This window comes from Salvelinus fontinalis, unplaced genomic scaffold, assembly GCF_029448725.1.
Source record: "Salvelinus fontinalis isolate EN_2023a unplaced genomic scaffold, ASM2944872v1 scaffold_0015, whole genome shotgun sequence".
Classification (NCBI taxonomy): domain Eukaryota; kingdom Metazoa; phylum Chordata; class Actinopteri; order Salmoniformes; family Salmonidae; genus Salvelinus; species Salvelinus fontinalis.
In genome coordinates, this window is record NW_026600224.1 from 182798 (window position 1) to 207319 (window position 24522).

At 45.6% G+C, this 24522-nt stretch overlaps 1 protein-coding gene across 1 annotated transcript in view; it reads right to left on the reverse strand.

The window, feature by feature from the left end:
- Positions 1-24522, reverse strand: part of LOC129842126 (transducin-like enhancer protein 3-B) — a 173158-nt gene that overhangs the window by 4654 nt on the left and 143982 nt on the right. The window contains exons 12-18 of the mRNA XM_055910526.1: positions 22517-22663; positions 18641-18773; positions 16435-16595; positions 11876-11946; positions 10747-10996; positions 7906-8153; positions 451-598 (exon numbers count right to left, since the gene is read on the reverse strand). Of these exons, the coding sequence (XP_055766501.1) occupies positions 451-598; positions 7906-8153; positions 10747-10996; positions 11876-11946; positions 16435-16595; positions 18641-18773; positions 22517-22663 (1158 nt within the window). The remainder of the gene's footprint in view (positions 1-450; positions 599-7905; positions 8154-10746; positions 10997-11875; positions 11947-16434; positions 16596-18640; positions 18774-22516; positions 22664-24522) is intronic.

Below are 24522 nucleotides of genomic sequence, written 5' to 3' on the forward strand. Positions count from 1 at the left end.
GAAGTCGTGTGTGTGTGTGTGTGTGTGTGTGTGTGTGTGAGAGAGCGTACCTGTGAGGTGAAGTCGTGTGTGTGTGTGTGTGTGTGAGTGTGTGTGTGTGTGTGTGTGAGCGTACCTGTGAGGTGAAGTGGTGTGTGTGTGAGTGTGAGTGTGAGTGTGTGTGTGTGTTTGTGAGCGTACCTGTGAGGTGAAGTCGTGTGTGTGTGTGTGTGTGTGTGTGTGAGTGTGTGTGTGTGTGTGAGCGTACCTGTGAGGTGAAGTGGTGTGTGTGTGAGTGTGAGTGTGAGTGTGTGTGTGTGTGTGTGAGCGTACCTGTGAGGTGAAGTCGTGTGTGTGTGTGTGAGTGTGAGTGTGAGTGTGTGTGTGTGTGTGTGAGCGTACCTGTGAGGTGAAGTCGTGTGTGTGTGTGTGAGTGTGAGTGTGAGTGTGTGTGTGTGTGTGTGAGCGTACCTGTGAGGTGAAGTCGTGCTGCTGTAGTTGCCGTCCCTCTCTCAGGTCCCAGGAACGTACCGTGTTGTCCAGACCTCCTGTCCACAGCTTGGTCCCGTCGTGAGAGATATCTATACAGCTGGCCCCGTCCGTATGGCCCTGGAACTGCCTGTGAGAAACCAGAAAGGTTATTCTTTACAAAGCACGTTCTTATAAACCACGTATGTCAGGATAATGTATCCTTGGTTAACCATGTCTTTACCACTAAACACCTGTAGAGCCACGACACCGACACAACCACTAGTCTAATAATGTCCCCACAGACCATGTCCTAAACCCACTAGTAGTCTAATAATGTCCCCACAGACCATGTCCTAAACCCACTAGTAGTCTAATAATGTCCCCACAGACCATGTCCTAAACCCACTAGTAGTCTAATAATGTCCCCACAGACCATGTCCTAAACCCACTAGTAGTCTAATAATGTCCCCACAGACCATGTCCTAAACCCACTAGTAGTCTAATAATGTCCCCACAGACCATGTCCTAAACCCACTAGTAGTCTAATAATGTCCTCACAGACCATGTCCTAAACCCACTAGTAGTCTAATAATGTCCTCACAGACCATGTCCTAAACCCACTAGTAGTCTAATAATGTCCCCACAGACCATGTCCTAAACCCACTAGTAGTCTAATAATGTCCCCACAGACCATGTCCTAAACCCACTGGTAGTCTAATAATGTCCTCACAGACCATGTCCTAAACCCACTGGTAGTCTAATAATGTCCTTACAGACCATGTCCTAAACCCACTGGTAGTCTAATAATGTCCTCACAGACCATGTCCTAAACCCACTGGTAGTCTAATAATGTCCTTACAGACCATGTCCTAAACCCACTAGTAGTCTAATAATGTCCTTACAGACCATGTCCTAAACCCACTAGTAGTCTAATAATGTCCCCACAGACCATGTCCTAAACCCACTAGTAGTCTAATAATGTCCCCACAGACCATGTCCTAAACCCACTGGTAGTCTAATAATGTCCCCACAGACCATGTCCTAAACCCACTAGTAGTCTAATAATGTCCCCACAGACCATGTCCTAAACCCACTAGTAGTCTAATAATGTCCTCACAGACCATGTCCTAAACCCACTAGTAGACTAATAATGTCCTTACAGACCATGTCCTAAACCCACTAGTAGTCTAATAATGTCCTTACAGACCATGTCCTAAACCCACTAGTAGTCTAATAATGTCCTTAAAGACCATGTCCTAAACCCACTGGTAGTCTAATAATGTCCTTACAGACCATGTCCTAAACCCACTGGTAGAGTGACAAATGTGTCCTTACAAACCCCTACCATAAAATCACAGATTTAAATAATAAACCACCATGAAAGCCATACAAAATACCAAACATACAAAAACCACCGGTAGTCAACAAAAAATGTCCTTACAATCTATACCTTCTTACAAACCACATGGTGGGACAAGATGGCGCCCGACAGACCCGGTCGCCCTGATTCTAGCTCTCTGTTTTTCAGACATTATTTGCTCAGAACGTTTCTTGTATTATCACCTACACCTGGAAATAACTTTTGGATATTAGATCGGAGGTCACGCAGCAGAAACTAGACCTCCCTGAGATGGATCCTTTGCCTGAACTTCCCGAAGCAGCTCTACTCAGCCTGGGGGCTGCACCAAAAACGCAGACGCCAGAGAAGAGGTAAGAGTGGGGCCCTAGTCAGACTCAGGTGGCGTGCACCGCTGCGGAATATATTACTCACTACATTCAGTCCCTCGACAATAAAGTACAGAAGCTCAGGGCGAGGATCTCCTTCCAAAGAGAGACAGGAACTGTAAACATGCTATTTTCAGGTCTCTCCAGAGATGTTTTGATCGGGCATTGGCTGGGCTACTCAAGAACATTCAGAAACTTGTCCCGAAGCCACTCATGCGTTGTCTTGGCTGTGTGCTTAGGGTCATTGTCCTGGTTGAAGGTGAACCTTCCACTCCTCAGGTGAAGGTGAACCTTCAACCCAGCCTGAGGTCCAGAGCGCTCTGGAGCAGGTTTTCATCAAAGATCTCTCTGTGCTCTGTTCATCTTTGCCTCGATCCTGACTAGTCTCCCAGGCCTTTCCGCTGAAAAACATTCCCACAGCATGATGCTGCCACCACCATGCTTCACCGTAGGGATGGTGCCAGGTTTCCTCCAGACGTGATGCTTGGCATTCAGGCCAAAGATTTCAATCTTGGTTTCATCAGACCAGAGAATCTTGTTTCTCATGGTCTGAGAGTCTTTAGGTGCCTTTTGGCAAACTCCAAGTGGGCTGTCATGTGCCTTTTACTGAGGAGTGGCTTCCCTCTGGCCACTCTACCATAAAGACCTGATTGGCGGAGTGCTGCAGAGATGGTTGTCCTTCTGGAAGGTTCTCCCATCTCTACTGAGAACTCTGGAGCTCTGTCAGAGTGGACATTGGGTTCTTGGTCACCTCCCTGACCAAGGCCCTTCTTCCCTGATTGCTCAGTTTGGCCGGGCGGCCAGCTCTAGAAAGAGTCTTGGTGGTTCCAAACTTCTTCCATTTAAGAATGATGGAGGCCTCTGTGTTCTTGGGGACCTTCAATGCTGCAGAAATGTTTTGGTTCCCTTCACCAGATCTGTGCCTCGACACAATCCTGTCTCGGAGCTCTACGGACAATTCCTTTGACCTCATGGCTTGGTTTTTGTTCTGACATGCATTGTCAACTGTGAGACTTTATATAGACAGGTGTGTGCCTTTCCAAATCATGTCCAATCAATTGAATTTACCACAGGTGAACTCCAATCAAGTTGTAGAAACATCTCAAGGATGATCAATGGAAACAGGATGCACCTGAGTTCAATTTCTAGTCTCATAGCAACGGGTCTGAATACTTATGTAATTAAGATGTCCGTCTTACATTTTTAATACATTTGCAAAAAAAATCTAAACCTGTTTTTGCTTTGTCATTATTGTGCGTAGATTGCTGAGGATAATATATATTTTAAATATATTTTAGAATAAGGCTGTAACGTAAAAACAAGTCAAGGGGTCTGAATACTTTCCGAAGGAACTGTTTGTGTAAAGTGGAAACTGCATATCGTGAGTGTCGTGTCTTTGACTATGCCAGATTAATTGCTATGACATGCTATTCTATAAAATAATTTATCCGTAATTAATATTACCTGATTGAACTAATCATGTAAATATTAATCAACTAGAGAGGGACACCACAAAATAATATTTATAGAGCTGTTATCTTTCGAATAAACTCTTAAAGATTTAGTAATATTTTACATCCATAACAGTCACATTAATCGTCATTTTATTCAGTCTCATCTGAAAGTTGTAAATCCTTGGTTATCTGCAAGAATCCTGGCTAACAAGTTGAATCAGCAATACAAAATTGGGTTTAATTATTTATTTACTAAATACCTAACTAATCACACATACACACATACACAATTAAATCATAACTTGATTACAAAGTGCCGTCATAAAGGAAAACGTCCCTAGCGGGCAGAATAGATATGACAGCTTGTTACACAAGGGGCGGGATTTTAGTGAAGGAGCGGGAGACTGGAACAGAGGCGAGCTGTGTTATCGTAAATACAGTATCTTATGCATTCTAAATTACCGCCCATTTGGAAAAGGAAAATGCAATAAATATTTACTCTGAGCTGCGCTTCAGTAGGTTGGTGGTAGATGGAAGACCGTATCGCCAACCCGAGTCCTCTGAAGAATGTCTCTGGTGGTCACTGGATTCGTTGGAGTAATGTCGATGTGTAGAGACGGGATACTTTGACTGTCCTTCCTAACCTGCGTTTGTAGCGGCCGTTGCTAACTCAACGGCTAGGAGGTATCACTTGTGTAGTGAATACGAGTTCAAAGTTCATACCATTTTCAACCAAAGTCCATGCTGATGTTGGCTTAGTTCTGTAGTTAGTATCTGAACCATTCTGATATCGGGTCGTCATCCTAGTGTACCCGGAACAGGAAGTTATATTTTTGTCAATGGCTTTTATAGTGGAGGGAGAGGGGTGTGTCTGAAAAGTTTATAACCCATGTCTCTTCACAGGGGCGGGCCCCTGGTTGAGCAGAAGCCAAACTCATGAAAACACAAATCTCTCATTTGGAAGCAAAAATTACATTTCATCTCTTCACAAATAATTTCATATTCAAACATTTGAATTAAACAACAATTCCATGTGAATCAGATACCTCTGAGGTTTAGACTTTCCACAGTAGAGTTTCTGTCATTCTATCATTGATGAGAATGTGTCAGAGGGCAACCGAACTGACATAATATACCTTAAGTACCACCGCATATGTTCAGTTGGTCGGATTACCAGAATATAGTTCATTTCCCCCCCACCTTCTGATGTCCCCAGAATCTCTATGTTAACCAAGGGGTTTTCTTATGTCACATCAGTTATAGTGGGGAGAGAGAAAAAGGGGGAAAGAGGTATTTATGACTGTCATAAACCTACCCCCACTGCCAACGTCATGACATGAGGCAACATTTACTGTAGCTTGGGACTTTACAATGTAGCTTGGGACTTTAATAAAGGAAATCTGAGGTAAACCCTGCCAAAAATTGTATCAATCCATCTCTTGTGCTACAACGGAAACACAGACCCTGAATCATTGCTAGTCTCCCTTCAGGGACCAAGATGTTGTTCCTACAGCGAGGATCACAACTTATCCAGTAACCAGTAACGGCGGACAGACGGCAGCTTTCACGCAAAACTGAAAGCGCAAACCACTGCATTTAACGGTGGCAAAGTGACTGGGAACTATGACCTCCGTAAGGCAATACGACAGTACAAAGACAAAAGTAGAGTCGCAATTCAACGGCTCAGACGCTAGACGTATGTAGGAGGGACTCCAGACAATCACCGATTTATAAAGGGAAAGCAAGAACAACGTAAGTCATTTAAGCATGTTAACCGTTGCAAAGCTGCCGGCCCAGATAGCACCCCAACCCGCATCCTCAGGGCATGTGGAGAGATTACATTTTCTGAATTCGTCCTGCTAGGTGACCTAAACTGGGACATGCTTAAACCACCTGACCAAGTCCTAAAAGCAATGGGACTCTCTAAATCTCTCTCCGATTATCACCAATCCCACAAGATATGACACCAAACACTCAGAAAAGGCTACTCTTCTCGATATTATCCTCACAAATAATCCTGATAGGTATCCGTCTGGTGTTTTCTGTAATGAACTTAGTGATCACTGTTTTACAGCCTGTGTTCGTAATGGCTGCTCAGTGAAACGACCTGTCCTGATTTGTCATAGACGCTTGCTAAAAAACGTTAATAAGCAAGCCTTCCTTCATGAACTGGCCTCTGTAAAATGGTTTAGAATCAGCTTGATCCCCTCTGTCGAAGACGCTTGGACCTTCTTTTTTGATATTTTTAGTGATATTGTTAACAAACACACCCCCATAAAGAAAATGAGAATTAAAAACAGGTTCAGCCCCTGGTTTGACCGTGATCTGGCAGAGTTACTCCACCTCAAGAATTGCAACAAAGGCTCGGCACACGCATACTCAGGCAAATGAGAAATAAGTGCACTCAGGCTATCCAGAAGGCCAGAGTTAGTTACTTTAAGGAGCAGTTCTCTCTCTGTGGGTCTAACCCCGAGAAGTTCTGGAAAACGGTTAAAGACCTGGAGAATAAACCCTCCCCCTCACAGCTGTCCCTTAATGATGATGATGTGGTTGTTACTGACAAGAAGCACATGGCTGAGCTCTTTAATCACCACTTCATTAAGTCAGGATTCCTATTTGACTCAGCCACGCCTCCTTGCCCGTCCAGCATTTTATCATCTCCCACCCCTTCTAATGCGACTATCCCCGATGCTTCTTCCTCTTTTTCCCCTGCCCCGCTACAAAGTTTCTCCCTGCAGGCGGTCACTGAGTCTGAGGTGCTAAAGGAGCTCCTTAAACTTGACCCGAAAAACATCTGGGTCAGATGGTTTAGACCCTTTCTTCTTTAAGGTCATCACTGTCTCCAACCTTTTGAAACTGTCTCTCCTTTCTGGGGAGGTTCCCATTGCTTGGAAGGCAGCCACAGTTCATCCTTTCATTTAAAGGGAGAGATCAATCTGATCCTAACTGTTACAGGCCTCTATTTTGCCCTGTTTATCAAGTGTGTTGGAAAAACCTGTCCATAATCAACTGACTGGCTTTCTTGATGTCTATAGTATTCTCTCTGGTATGCAATCTGGTTTCCTCCCGGGTTATGGATGTGTCACTGCAACCTTAAAGGTCCTCAATGATGTCACCATTGCCCTTGATTCTAAGCAATGTTGTGCTGCTATTTGTATTGACTTGACCAAAGGTTTTGATACGGTAGACCATTCCATTCTTGTGGGCCGGCTACGGAGTATTGGTGTCTCTGAGGGGTCTTTGGCCTGGTTTGCTAAACTACCTCTCTCAAAGAGCGCAGTGTATAAAGTCAGAACATCGGCTGTCTCAGCCACTGCCTGTCACCAAGGGAGTACCCCAAGGCTCGATCATAGGCCCCAGGCTCTTCTCAATTTACATCAACAACATAGCTCAGGCAGTAGGAAGCTCTCTCATCCATTTATATGCAGATGATACAGTGTTATACTCAGCTGGCCCCTACCCGGGTTTTTGTGTTAAACGCTCTACAACAAATCTTTCTTCGTGTCCAACAAGCTTTTTCTGCCCTTAACCTTGTCCTGAACACCTCCAAAACAAAGGTCATGTGGTTTGGTTAGAAGAATGCCCCTCTCCCCACCGGTGTGATTACTACCTCTGAGGGTTTGGAGCTTGAGGTAGTCACCTCATATAAGTATTTGGGAGTATGGCTAGACGGTACACTGTCCTTCTCTCAGCACATATCAAAGCTGCAGGCTAAAGTTAAATCTAGACTTGGTTTCCTCTATCGTAATGGCTCCTCTTTCACCCCAGCTGCCAAACTAACCCTGATTCAGACGACCATCCTACCCATGCTAGATTACGGAGACGTAATATATAGATCGGCAGGTAAGGGTGCTCTCGAGTGGCTAGATACTCAACCCTGCACCTTAGAGACTACTGCCCTATGTACATAGAATCATTGAACACTGGTCACTTTAATAATGTTTACATACTGGTTTACCCACGTCATATGTATATACTGTAATCTAGTCATGGTTCATCCTATATAACTACTACCGTCCACTTCATATGTATATACTGTATTCTAGTCATGGTTCATCCTAAATAATTTATAAACTTAAAAATCTGAATTATGTATGAATTGTTTTTCATTATTGCTAGATATTATTACTGCACTGTTGGAACTAGAAACACAAACATTGAGCTGCACCTGCGACAACATCTGCAAGTCTGTGTATGCGACCAATAAACCTCGGTTTGTTGTGCTCAGAAACCCCCACATACCAGTAGAAGCCACATCCATTCCATCTTCTCCTACCTGACGAGAGTCTGGTTGTGCAGGTCCCAGACGGCGATGTTCCCATCGCTGCAACAGGAGAAACAGACCTTGGCGTCTGGGGAGATGGCGAGGGCGTAGCAGGCCGGGGCGGAAGACGTCAGCTCAGCCTTGATACGAGGCGTCTGGGAGGCCAGATCCCAGATGGTTAAAGTACTGGCCTCTCCTCCTACGATGAGGGTACGACCGTCGGGGAGCAGCTTACAGGAACGGATGTAGTTATCCCTGTTCTGGTAGACAGAGGGAACAGACTAATCAATACATCCTTTAGATCAGGATCAGGCCTGAGGTTCTAGCCACAGACAGACAGACAGACAGACAGACAGACAGACAGACAGACAGACAACAGGACAGACAGACAGACAGACAGACAGACAGACAGACAACAGGACAGACAGACAGACAGACAGACACAGACAGACAGACAGACAGACAGACAGACAGACAGACAGACACAGACAGACAGACACAGACAGACACAGACAGACAGACAGACAGACAGACAGACAGACAGACTGACAGACAGACAGACAGACTGACAGACAGACAACAGGACAGACAGACAGACAGACAGACAGACAGACAATAGGACAGACAGAGAGACAGACAGACAGAGACAGACAGACAGAGACAGACAGACAGAGACAGACAGACAACAGGACAGACAGACAACAGGACAGACAGAGAGACAGACAGACAGAGACAGACAGACAGAGACAGACAGACAACAGGACAGACAGACAGACAGAGACAGACAACAGGACAGACAGACAGACAGACAGACAACAGGACAGACAACATGACAGACAGACAGACAGAGACAGACAACAGGACAGACAGACAGACAGACAGACAGACAACAGGACAGACAGACAGACAACAGGACAGACAGACAGACAGCCAGTCAGACAGACAGACAACAGGACAGACAGACAGACAGAGACAGACAGACAGAGACAGACAACAGGACAGACAGACAGACAGACAGACAGAGACAGACAGACAGACAGACAGACAGAGAGACAGAGAGTCAGAGAGTCAGACGGAGAGTCAGACAGACAGACAGACGGAACATTCATTGTATTTCTACCATCGTAGTAAACATATCTAGACTGCAGCAGTGAAAAGTGGTGCTGTTTGGTTGGTTGTTAAGGCCATGTTAAGGTCAAGGGTTCCATTCCCACTCAAGGATCACACTCTGTGTCCTGGCTAAATTCCCAATCTGGCCCTCAACCATCACGGTCACCTAATAATCCCCAGTTTACAATTGGCTCATTCATCCCCCTCCTCTCCCCTGTAACTATTCCCCAGGTCGTTGCTGCAAATGAGAACGTGTTCTCAGTCAACTTACCTGGTAAAATAACAGATAAATAAAATAAAAATACACAAACTAAAACGACTTAGATCAAAGTAAACAAGTGAAGTAGTAGCAACAACAGCAGTATTAAGATATTCCATAGTATTATATAGTATAATATAGTATTATATAGTTTAATATAGTATTATATAGTATTATATAGTATTATATAGTATTATATAGTATTATATAGTTTTATATAGTTTTATATAGTATTATATAGTATAATATTGTCCTCACCAGACAGTCTAGTTGGGAGACAGGACTCTTGTTGACTGGCTGGTGTCCCAGATATTATATAGTATTATATAGTATTATATAGTATAATATTGTCCTCACCAGACAGTCTAGTAGAGAGACAGGACTCTTGTTGACTGGCTGGTGTCCTAGATATTCCATAGTATTATATAGTATTATATAGTATAATATTGTCCTCACCAGACAGTCTAGTAGAGAGACAGGACTTGTTGACTGGCTGGTTCCCTAGATATTCCACAGTATTATATAGTATTATATAGTATAATATTGTCCTCACCAGACAGTCTAGTAGAGAGACAGGACTCTTGTTGACTGGCTGGTGTCCTAGATATTCCATAGTATTATATAGTATTATATAGTATAATATAGTATTATATAGTATAATATTGTCCTCACCAGACAGTCTAGTTGTGACACAGGGCTCTTGTTGACTGGCTGGTGTCCTAGATATTCCATAGTATTATATAGTATTATATAGTATAATATAGTTTTATATAGTATAATATAGTATTATATAGTATAATATTGTCCTCACCAGACAGTCGAGTTGTGACACAGGACTCTTGTTGACTGGCTGGTGTCCTAGATATTCCATAGTATTATATAGTATTATATAGTATAATATTGTCCTCACCAGACAGTCGAGTTGTGACACAGGGCTCTTGCTGCCCGGCTGGCTGATGTCCCAGATATTATATAGTATTATATAGTATAATATTGTCCTCACCAGACAGTCTAGTTGTGACACAGGGCTCTTGCTGCCCGGCTGGCTGATGTCCCAGATATTATATAGTATTATATAGTATAATATTGTCCTCACCAGACAGTCTAGTTGTGACACAGGACTCTTGCTGCCCGGCTGGCTGATGTCCCAGATATTATATAGTATTATATAGTATAATATTGTCCTCACCAGACAGTCTAGTTGTGACACAGGACTCTTGCTGCCCGGCTGGCTGATGTCCCAGATATTATATAGTATTATATAGTATAATATTGTCCTCACCAGACAGTCTAGTTGTGACACAGGGCTCTTGCTGCCCGGCTGGCTGATGTCCCAGATATTATATAGTATTATATAGTATTATATAGTATAATATTGTCCTCACCAGACAGTCTAGTAGAGAGACAGGACTCTTGTTGACTGGCTGGTGTCCTAGATATTCCATAGTATTATATAGTATTATATAGTATAATATTGTCCTCACCAGACAGTCGAGTTGTGACACAGGGCTCTTGCTGCCCGGCTGGCTGATGTCCCAGATCTTGACACAGCCCTTCCCTCCCGTGTAGACGTGTCTGGTTGGATTGGAGATGGTGACGGCACACACCACCTCGCCGTGGCTCAGCGTGTTGATCTGGCGGGCGTGCCGGGGGATCCCCGGGCCTATCAGGGCGTCCGGAGGGAACGGCACCGGCTGCATCTGGCCGTCCGCACTCACGTGGAAGGAGTAGGCTCTGGCGGATGAGACACAGGCTCTCGTTAGTACTGCTGGGTAGTGTTCATTTGGTACCAAATGGAAGAAAACGGACTGAAACAGGAAGGGACTCCCTGGAGTTATCTAATAACAAACACTCATTTTAGCTTTCCTTTGCAAGAGGTTTTGTTACGGTAATGAACATGACCCCGATGATTGTTATTCTAAGAGATAAGTAGTGTAGGACTGAAGGACTTCATCTAAGACAGACAGAGAGGCAGACAGGGAGAGAGAGAAACAGACAGGGAGAGAGCGAGCGAGAATGAAAGAGAGACCGACAGAGAAAGACAGAGAGACAATCAGGACAGAGAGACAATCAGGACAGAGAGACAATCAGCCAGAGAGCCAGAGAGAGAGAGAGACAGACAGGGAGAGAGCGAGCGAGAATGAAAGAGAGACAGACAGAGAAAGACAGAGAGACAATCAGGACAGAGAGACAGTCAGCCAGAGAGCCAGAGAGAGAGAGACAGACAGGGAGAGAGCGAGCGAGAATGAAAGAGAGACAGACAGAGAAAGACAGAGAGACAATCAGGACAGAGAGACAGTCAGCCAGAGAGCCAGAGAGAGAGAGAGACAGACAGGGAGAGAGCGAGCGAGAATGAAAGAGAGACAGACAGAGAAAGACAGAGAGACAATCAAACAGAGAGACAGTCAGCCAGAGAGCCAGAGAGAGCGACAGACAGAGAGACAGTCAGCCAGAGAGCCAGAGAGACAGACAGAGAGACAGTCAGCCAGAGAGCCAGAGAGACAGACAGAGAGACAGTCAGCCAGAGAGCCAGAGAGACAGACAGAGAGACAGTCAGCCAGAGAGAGAGACAGACAGACTAAGAGCAGAACCCAGAGCGTGTAAGGTACTTACGGTTTCCCTCCAGATATGGAGGTGTGACTGGCTGGAAGACCTGGTCTCATGTGAGGATGAGGATCAAAACCCTGCAACAGAACAACACAACATGACCTACACAACATGCTACTTACATAACATACCGAGGAGCCTTGCGGAGAAGCAGGAGTCCCTACATGGAAAGCCTGGTGAAGTCAATGATACAAAGTAGATAGAGGTGGGTGGAAACCCTGTTCAAATCGGTAACCCCTAGCAACACGTCAAACCAATCAAATGCCTTGCGTGGGCGGAGCTCCAAAGGTGCCCACTCATAATGTGTTCAAACAGAGAAGGTGTGTTGCCTTCATCAGATGGATGTTGGGTATAGACCTCATCAGATGGATGTTGGGTATAGACCTCATCAGATGGATGTTGGGTACAGACCTCATCAGATGGATGTTGGGTATAGACCTCAACAGATGGATGTTGGGTATAGACCTCATCAGATGGATGTTGGGTATAGATCTCATCAGATGGATGTTGGGTATAGACCTCATCAGATGGATGTTGGCTATAGACCTCATCAGATGGATGTTGGGTATAGACCTCATCAGATGGATGTTGGGTACAGACCTCATCAGATGGATGTTGGGTATAGATCTCATCAGATGGATGTTGAGTATAGACCTCATCAGATGGATGTTGGGTATAGACCTCATCAACTGGATGTTGGGTATATACCTCATCAGATGGATGTTGGGTATAGACCTCATCAGATGGATGTTGGGTATAGACCTCATCAACTGGATGTTGGGTATAGACCTCATCAACTGGATGTTGGGTATAGACCTCATCAGATGGATGTTGGGTATAGACCTCATCAGATGGATGTTGGGTATAGACCTCATCAGATGGATGTTGGGTATAGACCTCATCAACTGGATGTTGGGTATAGACCTCATCAACTGGATGTTGGGTATATACCTCATCAGATGGATGTTGGGTATAGACCTCATCAGATGGATGTTGGGTATAGACCTCATCAGATGGATGTTGGCTATAGATCTCATCAGGTGGATGTTGGGTATAGACCTCGTCAGATGGATGTTGGGTACAGACCTCATCAGATGGATGTTGGGTACAGACCTCATCAACTGGATGTTGGGTATAGACCTCATCAACTGGATGTTGGGTATAGACCTCATCAGCTGGATGTTGGGTATAGACCTCATCAGATGGATGTTGGGTATAGACCTCATCAGATGGATGTTGGGTATAGACCTCATCAACTGGATGTTGGGTATAGACCTCATCAGATGGATGTTGGGTATAGACCTCATCAGATGGATGTTGGGTATAGACCTCATCAACTGGATGTTGGGTATAGACCTCATCAGATGGATGTTGGGTATAGACCTCATCAGATGGATGTTGGGTATAGACCTCATCAGATGGATGTTGGGTACAGACCAACTTCTGGATAGTTTTGCCTGCAGGGTTTCTTCCATTTTCTGCAATGTTGCAAACTAGCATACGTAGCAACTCTCCAAAATGTTTCCTATGTGGTCGTAAAACAGTGACGAACATAACATAATGCTTCTACGGGCTTTTGGGTGGGAGGGTTCTTGACAGGTAACATCCCCCAAAAAACGTAGCTGCTGGAATCTAACATTTTTAGCTAAAACAAAATTCTCCACACCTCCAAAAAAGGAGGCGCGATTTTAGAGATTTTAGCAACATGCGACTACCTATAGTAAACACCTCTACGATTAACTCACTAATACCTCTACGATTAACTCACTAACACCTCTACGATTAACTCACTAATACCTCTACGATTAACTCACTAATACCTCTACGATTAACTCACTAATACCTCTACGATTAACTCACTAACACCTCTACGATTAACTCACTAACACCTCTACGATTAACTCACTAATACCTCTACGATTAACTCACTAACACCTCTACGATTAACTCACTAATACCTCTACGATTAACTCACTAACACCTCTACGATTAACTCACTAACACCTCTACGATTAACTCACTAATACCTCTACGATTAACTCACTAATACCTCTACGATTAACTCACTAACACCTCTACGATTAACTCACTAACACCTCTACGATTAACTCACTAATACCTCTACGATTAACTCACTAACACCTCTACGATTAACTCACTAACACCTCTACGATTAACTCACTAACACCTCTACGATTAACTCACTAACACCTCTACGATTAACTCACTAACACCTCTACGATTAACTCACTAACACCTCTACGATTAACTCACTAACACCTCTACGATTAACTCACTAACACCTCTACGATTAACTCACTAACACCTCTACGATTAACTCACTAACACCTCTACGATTAACTCACTAACACCTCTACGATTAACTCACTAACACCTCTACGATTAACTCACTAACACCTCTACGATTAACTCACTAACACCTCTACGATTAACTCACTAACACCTCTACGGTTAACTCACTAACACCTCTACGATTAACTCACTAACACCTCTACGATTAACTCACTAACACCTCTACGATTAACTCACTAACACCTCTACGATTAACTCACTAATACCTCTACGATTAACTCACTAATACCTCTACGATTAACTCACTAACACCTCTACGATTAACTCACTAACACCTCTACGATTAACTCACTAACACCTCTACGATTAACTCACTAACACCTCTACGATTAACTCACTAACACCTCTACGATTAACTCACTAACACCTCTACGATTAACTCACTAACACCTCTACGATTAACTCACTAACACCTCTACGATTAACTCACTAACACCTCTACGATTAACTCACTAACACCTCTACGATTAACTCACTAACACCTCTACGATTAACTCACTAACACCTCTACGATTAACTCACTAACACCTCTACGATTAACTCACTAACACCTCTACGATTAACTCACTAACACCTCTACGATTAACTCACTAACACCTCTACGATTAACTCACTAACACCTCTACGATTAACTCACTAACACCTCTACGGTTAACTCACTAACACCTCTACGATTAACTCACTAACACCTCTACGATTAACTCACTAACACCTCTACGATTAACTCACTAATACCTCTACGATTAACTCACTAACACCTCTACGATTAACTCACTAACACCTCTACGATTAACTCACTAATACCTCTACGATTAACTCACTAACACCTCTACGATTAACTCACTAACACCTCTACGATTAACTCACTAACACCTCTACGATTAACTCACTAACACCTCTACGATTAACTCACTAACACCTCTACGATTAACTCACTAACACCTCTACGATTAACTCACTAACACCTCTACGATTAACTCACTAACACCTCTACGATTAACTCACTAACACCTCTACGATTAACTCACTAACACCTCTACGATTAACTCACTAACACCTCTACGATTAACTCACTAACACCTCTACGATTAACTCACTAACACCTCTACGATTAACTCACTAACACCTCTACGATTAACTCACTAACACCTCTACGATTAACTCACTAATACCTCTACGATTAACTCACTAATACCTCTACGATTAACTCACTAATACCTCTACGATTAACTCACTAATACCTCTACGATTAACTCACTAACACCTCTACGATTAACTCACTAACACCTCTACGATTAACTCACTAATACCTCTACGATTAACTCACTAATACCTCTACGATTAACTCACTAACACCTCTACGATTAACTCACTAACACCTCTACGATTAACTCACTAACACCTCTACGATTAACTCACTAATACCTCTACGGTTAACTCACTAATACCTCTACGGTTAACTCACTAACACCTCTACGATTAACTCACTAACACCTCTACGATTAACTCACTAACACCTCTACGATTAACTCACTAATACCTCTACGATTAACTCACTAATACCTCTACGATTAACTCACTAACACCTCTACGATTAACTCACTAATACCTCTACGATTAACTCACTAATACCTCTACGATTAACTCACTAACACCTCTACGATTAACTCACTAACACCTCTACGATTAACTCACTAATACCTCTACGATTAACTCACTAATACCTCTACGATTAACTCACTAACACCTCTACGATTAACTCACTAATACCTCTACGATTAACTCACTAATACCTCTACGATTAACTCACTAACACCTCTACGATTAACTCACTAACACCTCTACGATTAACTCACTAACACCTCTACGATTAACTCACTAATACCTCTACGATTAACTCACTAATACCTCTACGATTAACTCACTAACACCTCTACGATTAACTCACTAATACCTCTACGATTAACTCACTAATACCTCTACGATTAACTCACTAACACCTCTACGATTAACTCACTAACACCTCTACGATTAACTCACTAATACCTCTACGATTAACTCACTAATACCTCTACGATTAACTCACTAACACCTCTACGATTAACTCACTAATACCTCTACGATTAACTCACACAAACCCACCCCGAGATAGATACGACCGCTAGTTATCCGCGGCGTGTAGTATATCTCACCATGGGTGATCGTCCGTACGCGGCGGCGGCGGCAACGCTCATCTGAGGAGAGATGTGTAGCCCGGCGTAGACACCAGGGCTGGTCAGACCTCCGTTCATCTCATGGTGGTGACCCATCATAACGAAGGGAGGGTACAGGGGAGTCCTCAGGGCTGGGGCCGCTGGAGAGGAGAATTACCATCATATTACTGTTGATGTGATGAAAATACAGTATATTTGGCAAATATATAATGTCATGCCAATAAAGCACTGAAAATGAACCGAGGTGAAGAGAAACAAAAGATAGAAGTAGAGACACAGAGAGGTGGGACACATTACTATTAAATACACCCAGGTCACAGCAGAGGACACATTACTATTTAATACACCCAGGTCACAGCAGAGGACACATTACTATTAAATACACCCAGGTCACAGCAGAGGACAGAGGACACATTACTATTTAATACACCCAGGTCACAGCAGAGGACACATTACTATTAAATACACCCAGGTCACAGCAGAGGACACATTACTATTAAATACACCCAGGTCACAGCAGAGGACACATTACTATTTAATACACCCAGGTCACAGCAGAGGACACATTAGTATTAAATACACCCAGGTCACAGCAGAGGACACATTACTATTTAATACACCCAGGTCACAGCAGAGGACACATTACTATTAAATACACCCAGGTCACAGCAGAGGACACATTACTATTAAATACACCCAGGTCACAGCAGAGGACACATTACTATTAAATACACCCAGGTCACAGCAGAGGACACATTACTATTAAATACACCCAGGTCACAGCAGAGGACACATTACTATTTAATACACCCAGGTCACAGCAGAGGACACATTACTATTAAATACACCCAGGTCACAGCAGAGGACACATTACTATTAAATACACCCAGGTCACAGCAGAGGACACATTACTATTAAATACACCCAGGTCACAGCAGAGGACACATTACTATTTAATACACCCAGGTCACAGCAGAAGACAGAGGACACATTACTATTAAATACACCCAGGTCACAGCAGAGGACACATTACTATTAAATACACCCAGGTCACAGCAGAGGACACATTACTATTAAATACACCCAGGTCACAGCAGAGGACACATTACTATTAAATACACACAGGTCACAGCGGACCTAACTAGGCAAGTAAGTTAAGAACATAGCGGTACCTATGGAGACTCCACACAGACACAGTGTTGACATGCTGCTCCAGAACCCGAACTGTTCTTCCTTCAGACTCCAGACTCCACACAGACACAGGGTGTTGACATGCTGCTCCAGAGCCAGAACTGTTCTTCCTTCAGACTCCAGACTCCACACAGACACAGGGTGTTGATATGCTTCTCCAGAACCAGAACTGTTCTTCCTTCAGACTCCAGACTCTACACAGACACAGGGTGTTGACATGCTGCTCCAGAGCCAGTACTGTTCTTCCTTCAGACTCCAGACTCTACACAGACACAGTGTTGACATGCTGCTCCAGAACCAGACCTGTTCTTCCTTCAGACTCCAGACTCTACACAGACACAGGGTGTTGACATGCTGCCCCAGAGCCAGTACTGTTCTTCCTTCAGACTCCAGGCTCCACACAGACACAGGGTGTTGACATGCTGCTCCAGAGCCAGAACTGTTCTTCCTTCAGACTCCAGACTCTACACAGACACAGGGTGTTGACATGCTGCTCCAGAACCAGAACTGTTCTTCCTTCAGACTCCAGACTCTACACAGACACAGTGTGTTGACATGCTGCTCCAGAGCCAGTACTGTTCTTCCTTCAGACTCCAGACTCTACACAGACACAGTGTGTTGACATGCTGCCCCAGAGCCAGTACTGTTCTTCCTTCAGACAAGCATGTGTCAAAACTTTGTTCATTTGCACAATGTCTCTCGTTCATATTCGCTTGTAAAACTCACCAAAATGACATTCGGTAGCTCCTACCTATATATGTAGAACTTTATGAGCTGGACTGCTTGTCTTTGCAATAAGATCTTTTTTGTTTGCCAACATTATAATATTTAGTAAGCCTCCACCGAAACTTGTGCTAATATTGTTAACATTTTGGGTAATAGACTACTTTTGACCAAAGCTCTATGGGCCTAATTAAAAGTAGTGCACTAGATGGGGCAGTGGGTTGCATTTGGGACGAATGGCAGAGATTGCCAGTGAGAGTGCAGTACTAACCCAGAGCGTCCAAGCCAGGGGGTTTGCCCAGGATGGGCCGCAGCCCAGGAGTGGTGGAGGTGCCAGGGGTGGGGGCGTCGCTACGAGGGGTGGGAGTGGTCGACTTCAGGCCTGGCATTGATGACTTGTCATTCTGCACAAGAAGAGAGAGACGGAGGGACAGAGAGAGAGGAAGACGGAGGGAGAGGGATAGATAGAGAAACGGAGAGAGATAGAGATTAACAAATGTGGGAACGCCAACTGCATTGCAGTCACTCTTCAGTGGCTTTAGCCATAACTGTCTGTGTCCCCTGCTCCTGTCTGTGTCCCTGCTCCTGTCTGTGTCCCCTGCTCCTGTCTGTGTCCCCTGCTCCTGTCTGTGTCCCTGCTCCTGTCTGTGTCCCTGCTCCTGTCTGTGTCCCTTGCTCCTGTCTGTGTCCCCTGCTCCTGTCTGTGCCCCTGTCCTGTCTGTGTCCCTGTCCTGTCTGTGTCCCCTGCTCCTGTCTGTGTCCCTTCTCCTGTCTGTGTCCCTGCTCCTGTCTGTGTCCCCTGCTCCTGTCTGTGTCCCTTCTCCTGTCTGTGTCCCTGCTCCTGTCTGTGTCCCCTGTCCTGTCTGTGTCTCCTGCTCCTGTCTGTGTCCCTGCTCCTGTCTGTGTCCCTGCTCCTGTCTGTGTCCCCTGCTCCTGTCTGTGTCCCCTGCTCCTGTCTGTGTCCCCTGCTCCTGTCTGTGTCCCCTGCTCCTGTCTGTGTCCCCTGCTCCTGTCTGTGTCCCCTGCTCCTGTCTGTGTCCCTGCTCCTGTCTGTGTCCCCTGCTCCTGTCTGTGTCCCTTGCTCCTGTCTGTGTCCCTTGCTCCTGTCTGTGTCCCTGCTCCTGTCTGTGTCCCTGCTCCTGTCTGTGCCCCTGTCCTGTCCGTGTCCCCTGCTCCTGTCCGTGTCCCCTGCTCCTGTCCGTGTCCCCTGCTCCTGTCCGTGTCCCCTGCTCCTGTCCGTGTCCCCTGCTCCTGTCCGTGGCCCTGCTCCTGTCTGTGGCCCTGCTCCTGTCTGTGTCCCTTCTCCTGTCTGTGTCCCCTGCTCCTGTCTGTGTCCCCTGCTCCTGTCTGTGTCCCCTGCTCCTGTCTGTGTCCCCTGCTCCTGTCTGTGTCCCTGCTCCTGTCTGTGTCCCTTCTCCTGTCTGTGTCCCTTCTCCTGTCTGTGTCCCTGCTCCTGTCTGTGTCCCTGCTCCTGTCTGTGTCCCTGCTCCTGTCTGTGTCCCTGCTCCTGTCTGTGTCCCTGTTCCTGGCTGTGTCCCTGCTCCTGGCTGTGTCCCTGCTCCTGTCTGTTTCCCTGTCCTGTCTGTGTCCCTGCTCCTGTCTGTTTCCCTGCTCCTGTCTGTGTCCCTGCTCCTGTCTGTGTCCCTGCTCCTGTCTGTGTCCCTTCTCCTGTCTGTGTCCCTGCTCCTGTCTGTGTCCCTGCTCCTGTCTGTGTCCCTGCTCCTGTCTGTGTCCCTGCTCCTGTCTGTGTCCCCTGCTCCTGTCTGTGTCCCTGTCCTGTCTGTGTCCCTGCTCCTGTCTGTGTCCCTGCTCCTGTCTGTGTCCCTTCTCCTGTCTGTGTCCCCTGCTCTTGTCTGTGTCCCCTGCTCCTGTCTGTGTCCCCTGCTCTTGTCTGTGTCCCCTGCTCCTGTCTGTGTCCCCTGCTCCTGTCTGTGTCCCTGCTCCTGTCTGTGTCCCTGCTCCCGTCTGTGTCCCTGCTCCTGTCTGTGTCCCTGTCTGTGTCCCTGCTCCTGTCTGTGTCCCTGTCTGTGTCCCTGCTCCTGTCTGTGCCCCTGCTCCTGTCTGTGTCCCCTGCTCCTGTCTGTGTCCCCTGCTCCTGTCTGTGTCCCCTGCTCCTGTCTGTGTCCCTGCTCCTGTCTGTGTCCCCTGCTCCTGTCTGTGTCCCTACTCCTGTCTGTGTCCCTTCTCCTGTCTGTGTCCCTGCTCCTGTCTGTGTCCCTGCTCCTGTCTGTGTCCCCTGCTCCTGTCTGTGTCCCCTGCTCCTGTCTGTGTCCCTGCTCCTGTCTGTCCCTGCTCCTGTCTGTCCCTGCTCCTGTCTGTGTCCCTGCTCCTGTCTGTGTCCCCTGCTCCTGTCTGTGTCCCTACTCCTGTCTGTGTCCCTTCTCCTGTCTGTGTCGCTGCTCCTGTCTGTGTCCCTGCTCCTGTCTGTGTCCCCTGCTCCTGTCTGTGTCCCTGCTCCCGCCTGTGTCCCTGTCCTGTCTGTGTCCCTGCTCCTGTCTGTGTCCCTGCTCCTGTCTGTGTCCCCTGCTCCTGTCTGTGTCCCTGCTCCTGTCTGTGTCCCTGCTCCTGTCTGTGTCCCCTGCTCCTGTCTGTGTCCCTGCTCCTGTCTGTGTCCCCTGCTCCTGTCTGTGTCCCCTGCTCCTGTCTGTGTCCCCTGCTCCTGTCTGTTTCCCTGCTCCTGTCTGTTTCCCTGCTCCTGTCTGTGTCCCCTGCTCCTGTCTGTGTCCCTTCTCCTGTCTATGTCCCTGCTCCTGTCTGTGTCCCCTGCTCCTGTCTGTGTCCTTTGCTCCTGTCTGTGTCCCCTGCTCCTGTCTGTGTCCCTGCTCCTGTCTGTGTCCCTTCTCCTGTCTGTGTCCCCTGCTCCTGTCTGTGTCCCTGCTCCTGTCTATGTCCCCTGCTCCTGTCTGTGTCCCTGCTCCTGTCTATGTCCCCTGCTCCTGTCTATGTCCCCTGCTCCTGTCTGTGTCCCCTGCTCCTCTCTGTGTCCCTACTCCTGTCTATGTCCCCTGCTCCTGTCTGTGTCCCTGCTCCTGTCTATGTCCCCTGCTCCTGTCTGTGTCCCCTGCTCCTGTCTGTGTCCCCTGCTCCTGTCTGTGTCCCCTGCTCCTGTCTGTGTCCCTGCTCCTGTCTGTGTCCCCTGCTCCTGTCTGTGTCCCTGCTCCTGTCTGTGTCCCTGCTCCTGTCTGTGTCCCTGCTCCTGTCTTCTAGTTACTGTAGAATCAGTCAGCTTCTCTGTCTCTAACAGCTCACTGGATTTAACTAACCCAACATGTCATACTTATATATTTCTGCCCTGTGAACAGAGTAATATTTGGGATTCCATTAGGGTCTTGGTTAAACGTAGTGCCCTAAACAGGGAATTTGATTCCATTAGGGTCTTGGTTAAACGTAGTGCCCTAAACAGGGAATTTGATTCCATTAGGGTCTTGGTTAAACGTAGTGCCCTAAACAGGGAATTTGATTCCATTAGGGTCTTGGTGAAACGTAGTGCCCTAAACAGGGAATTTGATTCCATTAGCGTCTTGGTGAAACGTAGTGCCCTAAACAGGGAATTTGATTCCATTAGCGTCTTGGTTAAACGTAGTGCCCTAAACAAGGAATTTGATTCCATCCGTGCTTCTACACCTGCATTGCTTGATGTTTGGGGTTTTATGCTGGGTTTATGTACAGCACTTTGAGATATCAGCTGATGTAAGAAGGTCTATATTTATTTATTTATTTTACCGTTATTTTACCAGGTAAGTTGACTGAGAACACGTTCTCATTTGCAGCAACGACCTGGGGAATAGTTACAGGGGAGAGGAGGGGGATGAATGAGCCAATTTGTAAACTGTATGATTTGTAAATACATTTGATTTTGATTTGGGAACCAGTTTAGAGCAAAGCAGTGAGGGAGGGAGAGCAGGCTTAATCTCTAGTGTAACTAACAGGGTTTTAATGCATAGCAGTTTCTAAACTCTGTAAGGACTATGGTGGTCGTCACAACTACATTATCATCACTGAATCCTCACATAGTTCCCTTTCCAGTTTCATAGCTCTCTCGTCTCACACACACACACACACACACACACACACACACACACACACACACACACACACACACACACACACACACACACACACACACACACACACACACGTTCTTTACATGGTTTTCCTTGTTCTTGGAGGAAGGCGTGCTGCTGGACGACGCTACAGAGGCGGGGCTGGTGGGCGTGTCCTTCTGGGGGCGGGGCTTACCGATGCTGTTCCCCTCGGGCGAGTGGGCGGGGCTAGCCCGAGGGGTAGCGGGGTCCTGAAGTAAACAGACAAACAATCACTCTGAGAACACGCCTATGGTAACTACGGTAATGCACTTACAGGACAAACCACGCCCACTGACCTCCAGCAACCACACCCCTTATTGTACTAAGTCACTGAGACGTGCCGGGATACAGTACAGCTGAAGTCAGAAGTTTACATACAACTTAGCCAAATACATTTAAACTCAGTTTTTCACAATTCCTGACATTTATTCTAGTAAAAATTCCCTGTCTTAGGTCAGTTAGGATCACCACTTTATTTTAAGAATGTGAAATGTCAGAATAATAGTAGAGAGAATGATTTATTTCAGCTTTTATTTCTTCACATTCCCAGTGGGTCAGAAGTTTACATACACTCAATTAGTATTTGGTAGAATTGCCTTTAAATTGTTTAACGTGGGTCAAATGTTTCGGGTAGCCTTCCACAAACTTCCCACAATAAATTGGGTGAATTTTGGCCCATTCCTCCTGACAGAGCTGGTGTAACTGAGTCAGGTTTGTAGGCCTCCTTGCTCGCACACGCTTTTTCAGTTCTGCCCACAAATTGCCTATAGGATTGAGGTCAGGACTTTTGATGGCCACTCCAATACCTTGACTTTGTTGTCCTTAAGCCATTTTGCCACAACTTTGGAAGTATGCTTGGGGTCATTGTCCATTTGGAAGACCCATTTGTGACCAAGCTTTAACTTCCTGACTGAGGTCTTGAGATGTTGCTTCAATATATCCACATAATGTTCCTGCCTCATGATACCATCTATTTTGTGAAGAGCACCAGTCCCTCCTGCAGCAAAGCACCCCCACAACATGATGCTGCCACCCCCGTGCTTCACGGTTGGGATGTTCTTCGGCTTGCAAGCCTCCCCCTTTTCCCTCCGTAAAGGATGGTTTTGTTCTCTTTTAACATAAATATATGCCTTATAGAAGTAGGACATGTTGATCACAAAACATAGCGTGACTGCAGAAAAGCTGTTGTTAATCTAGGGGTGTCGACTGTACAAACCACAAGGTTGAGACAAGATGGAAAAATGCTGAATAACAAGAAAACAGGAACTGAGGAATGTGTCATTATGGCCAAACAGTTCTATTTTTGTTTCATCAGACCAGAGGACATTTCTCCAAAAAGTATGATCTTTGTCCCCATGTGCAGTTGCAAACCGTAGTCTGGCTTTTTAATGGCGGTTTTGGAGCAGTGGCTTCTTCCTTGCTGAGTGGCCTTTCAGGTTATGTCGATATATGACTCGTTTCACTGTGGATATAGATACTTTTGTACCCGTTTCCTCCAGCATCTTCACAAGGTCCTTTGCTGTTGTTCTGGGATTGATTTGCACTTTTCACACCAAAGTACGTTCTTCTCTAGGAGACAGAACGCATCTCCTTCCTGAGCGGTATGACGGCTGCGTGGTCCCATGGTGTTTATACTTGCGTACTATTGTTTGTACAGATGAACGTGGTACCTTCAGGCGTTTGGAAATTGCTCCCAAGGATGAACCAGACTTGTGGAGGTCTACAATGTTGTTGTTATTAGTATAGACTACTGAGTATCACACCTGTATTAATACACCTGTATGTTGTTATTAGTATAGACTACTGAGTATCACACCTGTATTAATACACCTGTATGTTGTTATTAGTATAGACTACTGAGTATCACACCTGTATTAATACACCTGTATGTTGTTATTAGTATAGACTACTGAGTATCACACCTGTATTAATACACCTGTATGTTGTTATTAGTATAGACTACTGAGTATCACACCTGTATTAATACACCTGTATGTTGTTATTAGTATAGACTACTGAGTATCACACCTGTATTAATACACCTGTATGTTGTTATTAGTATAGACTA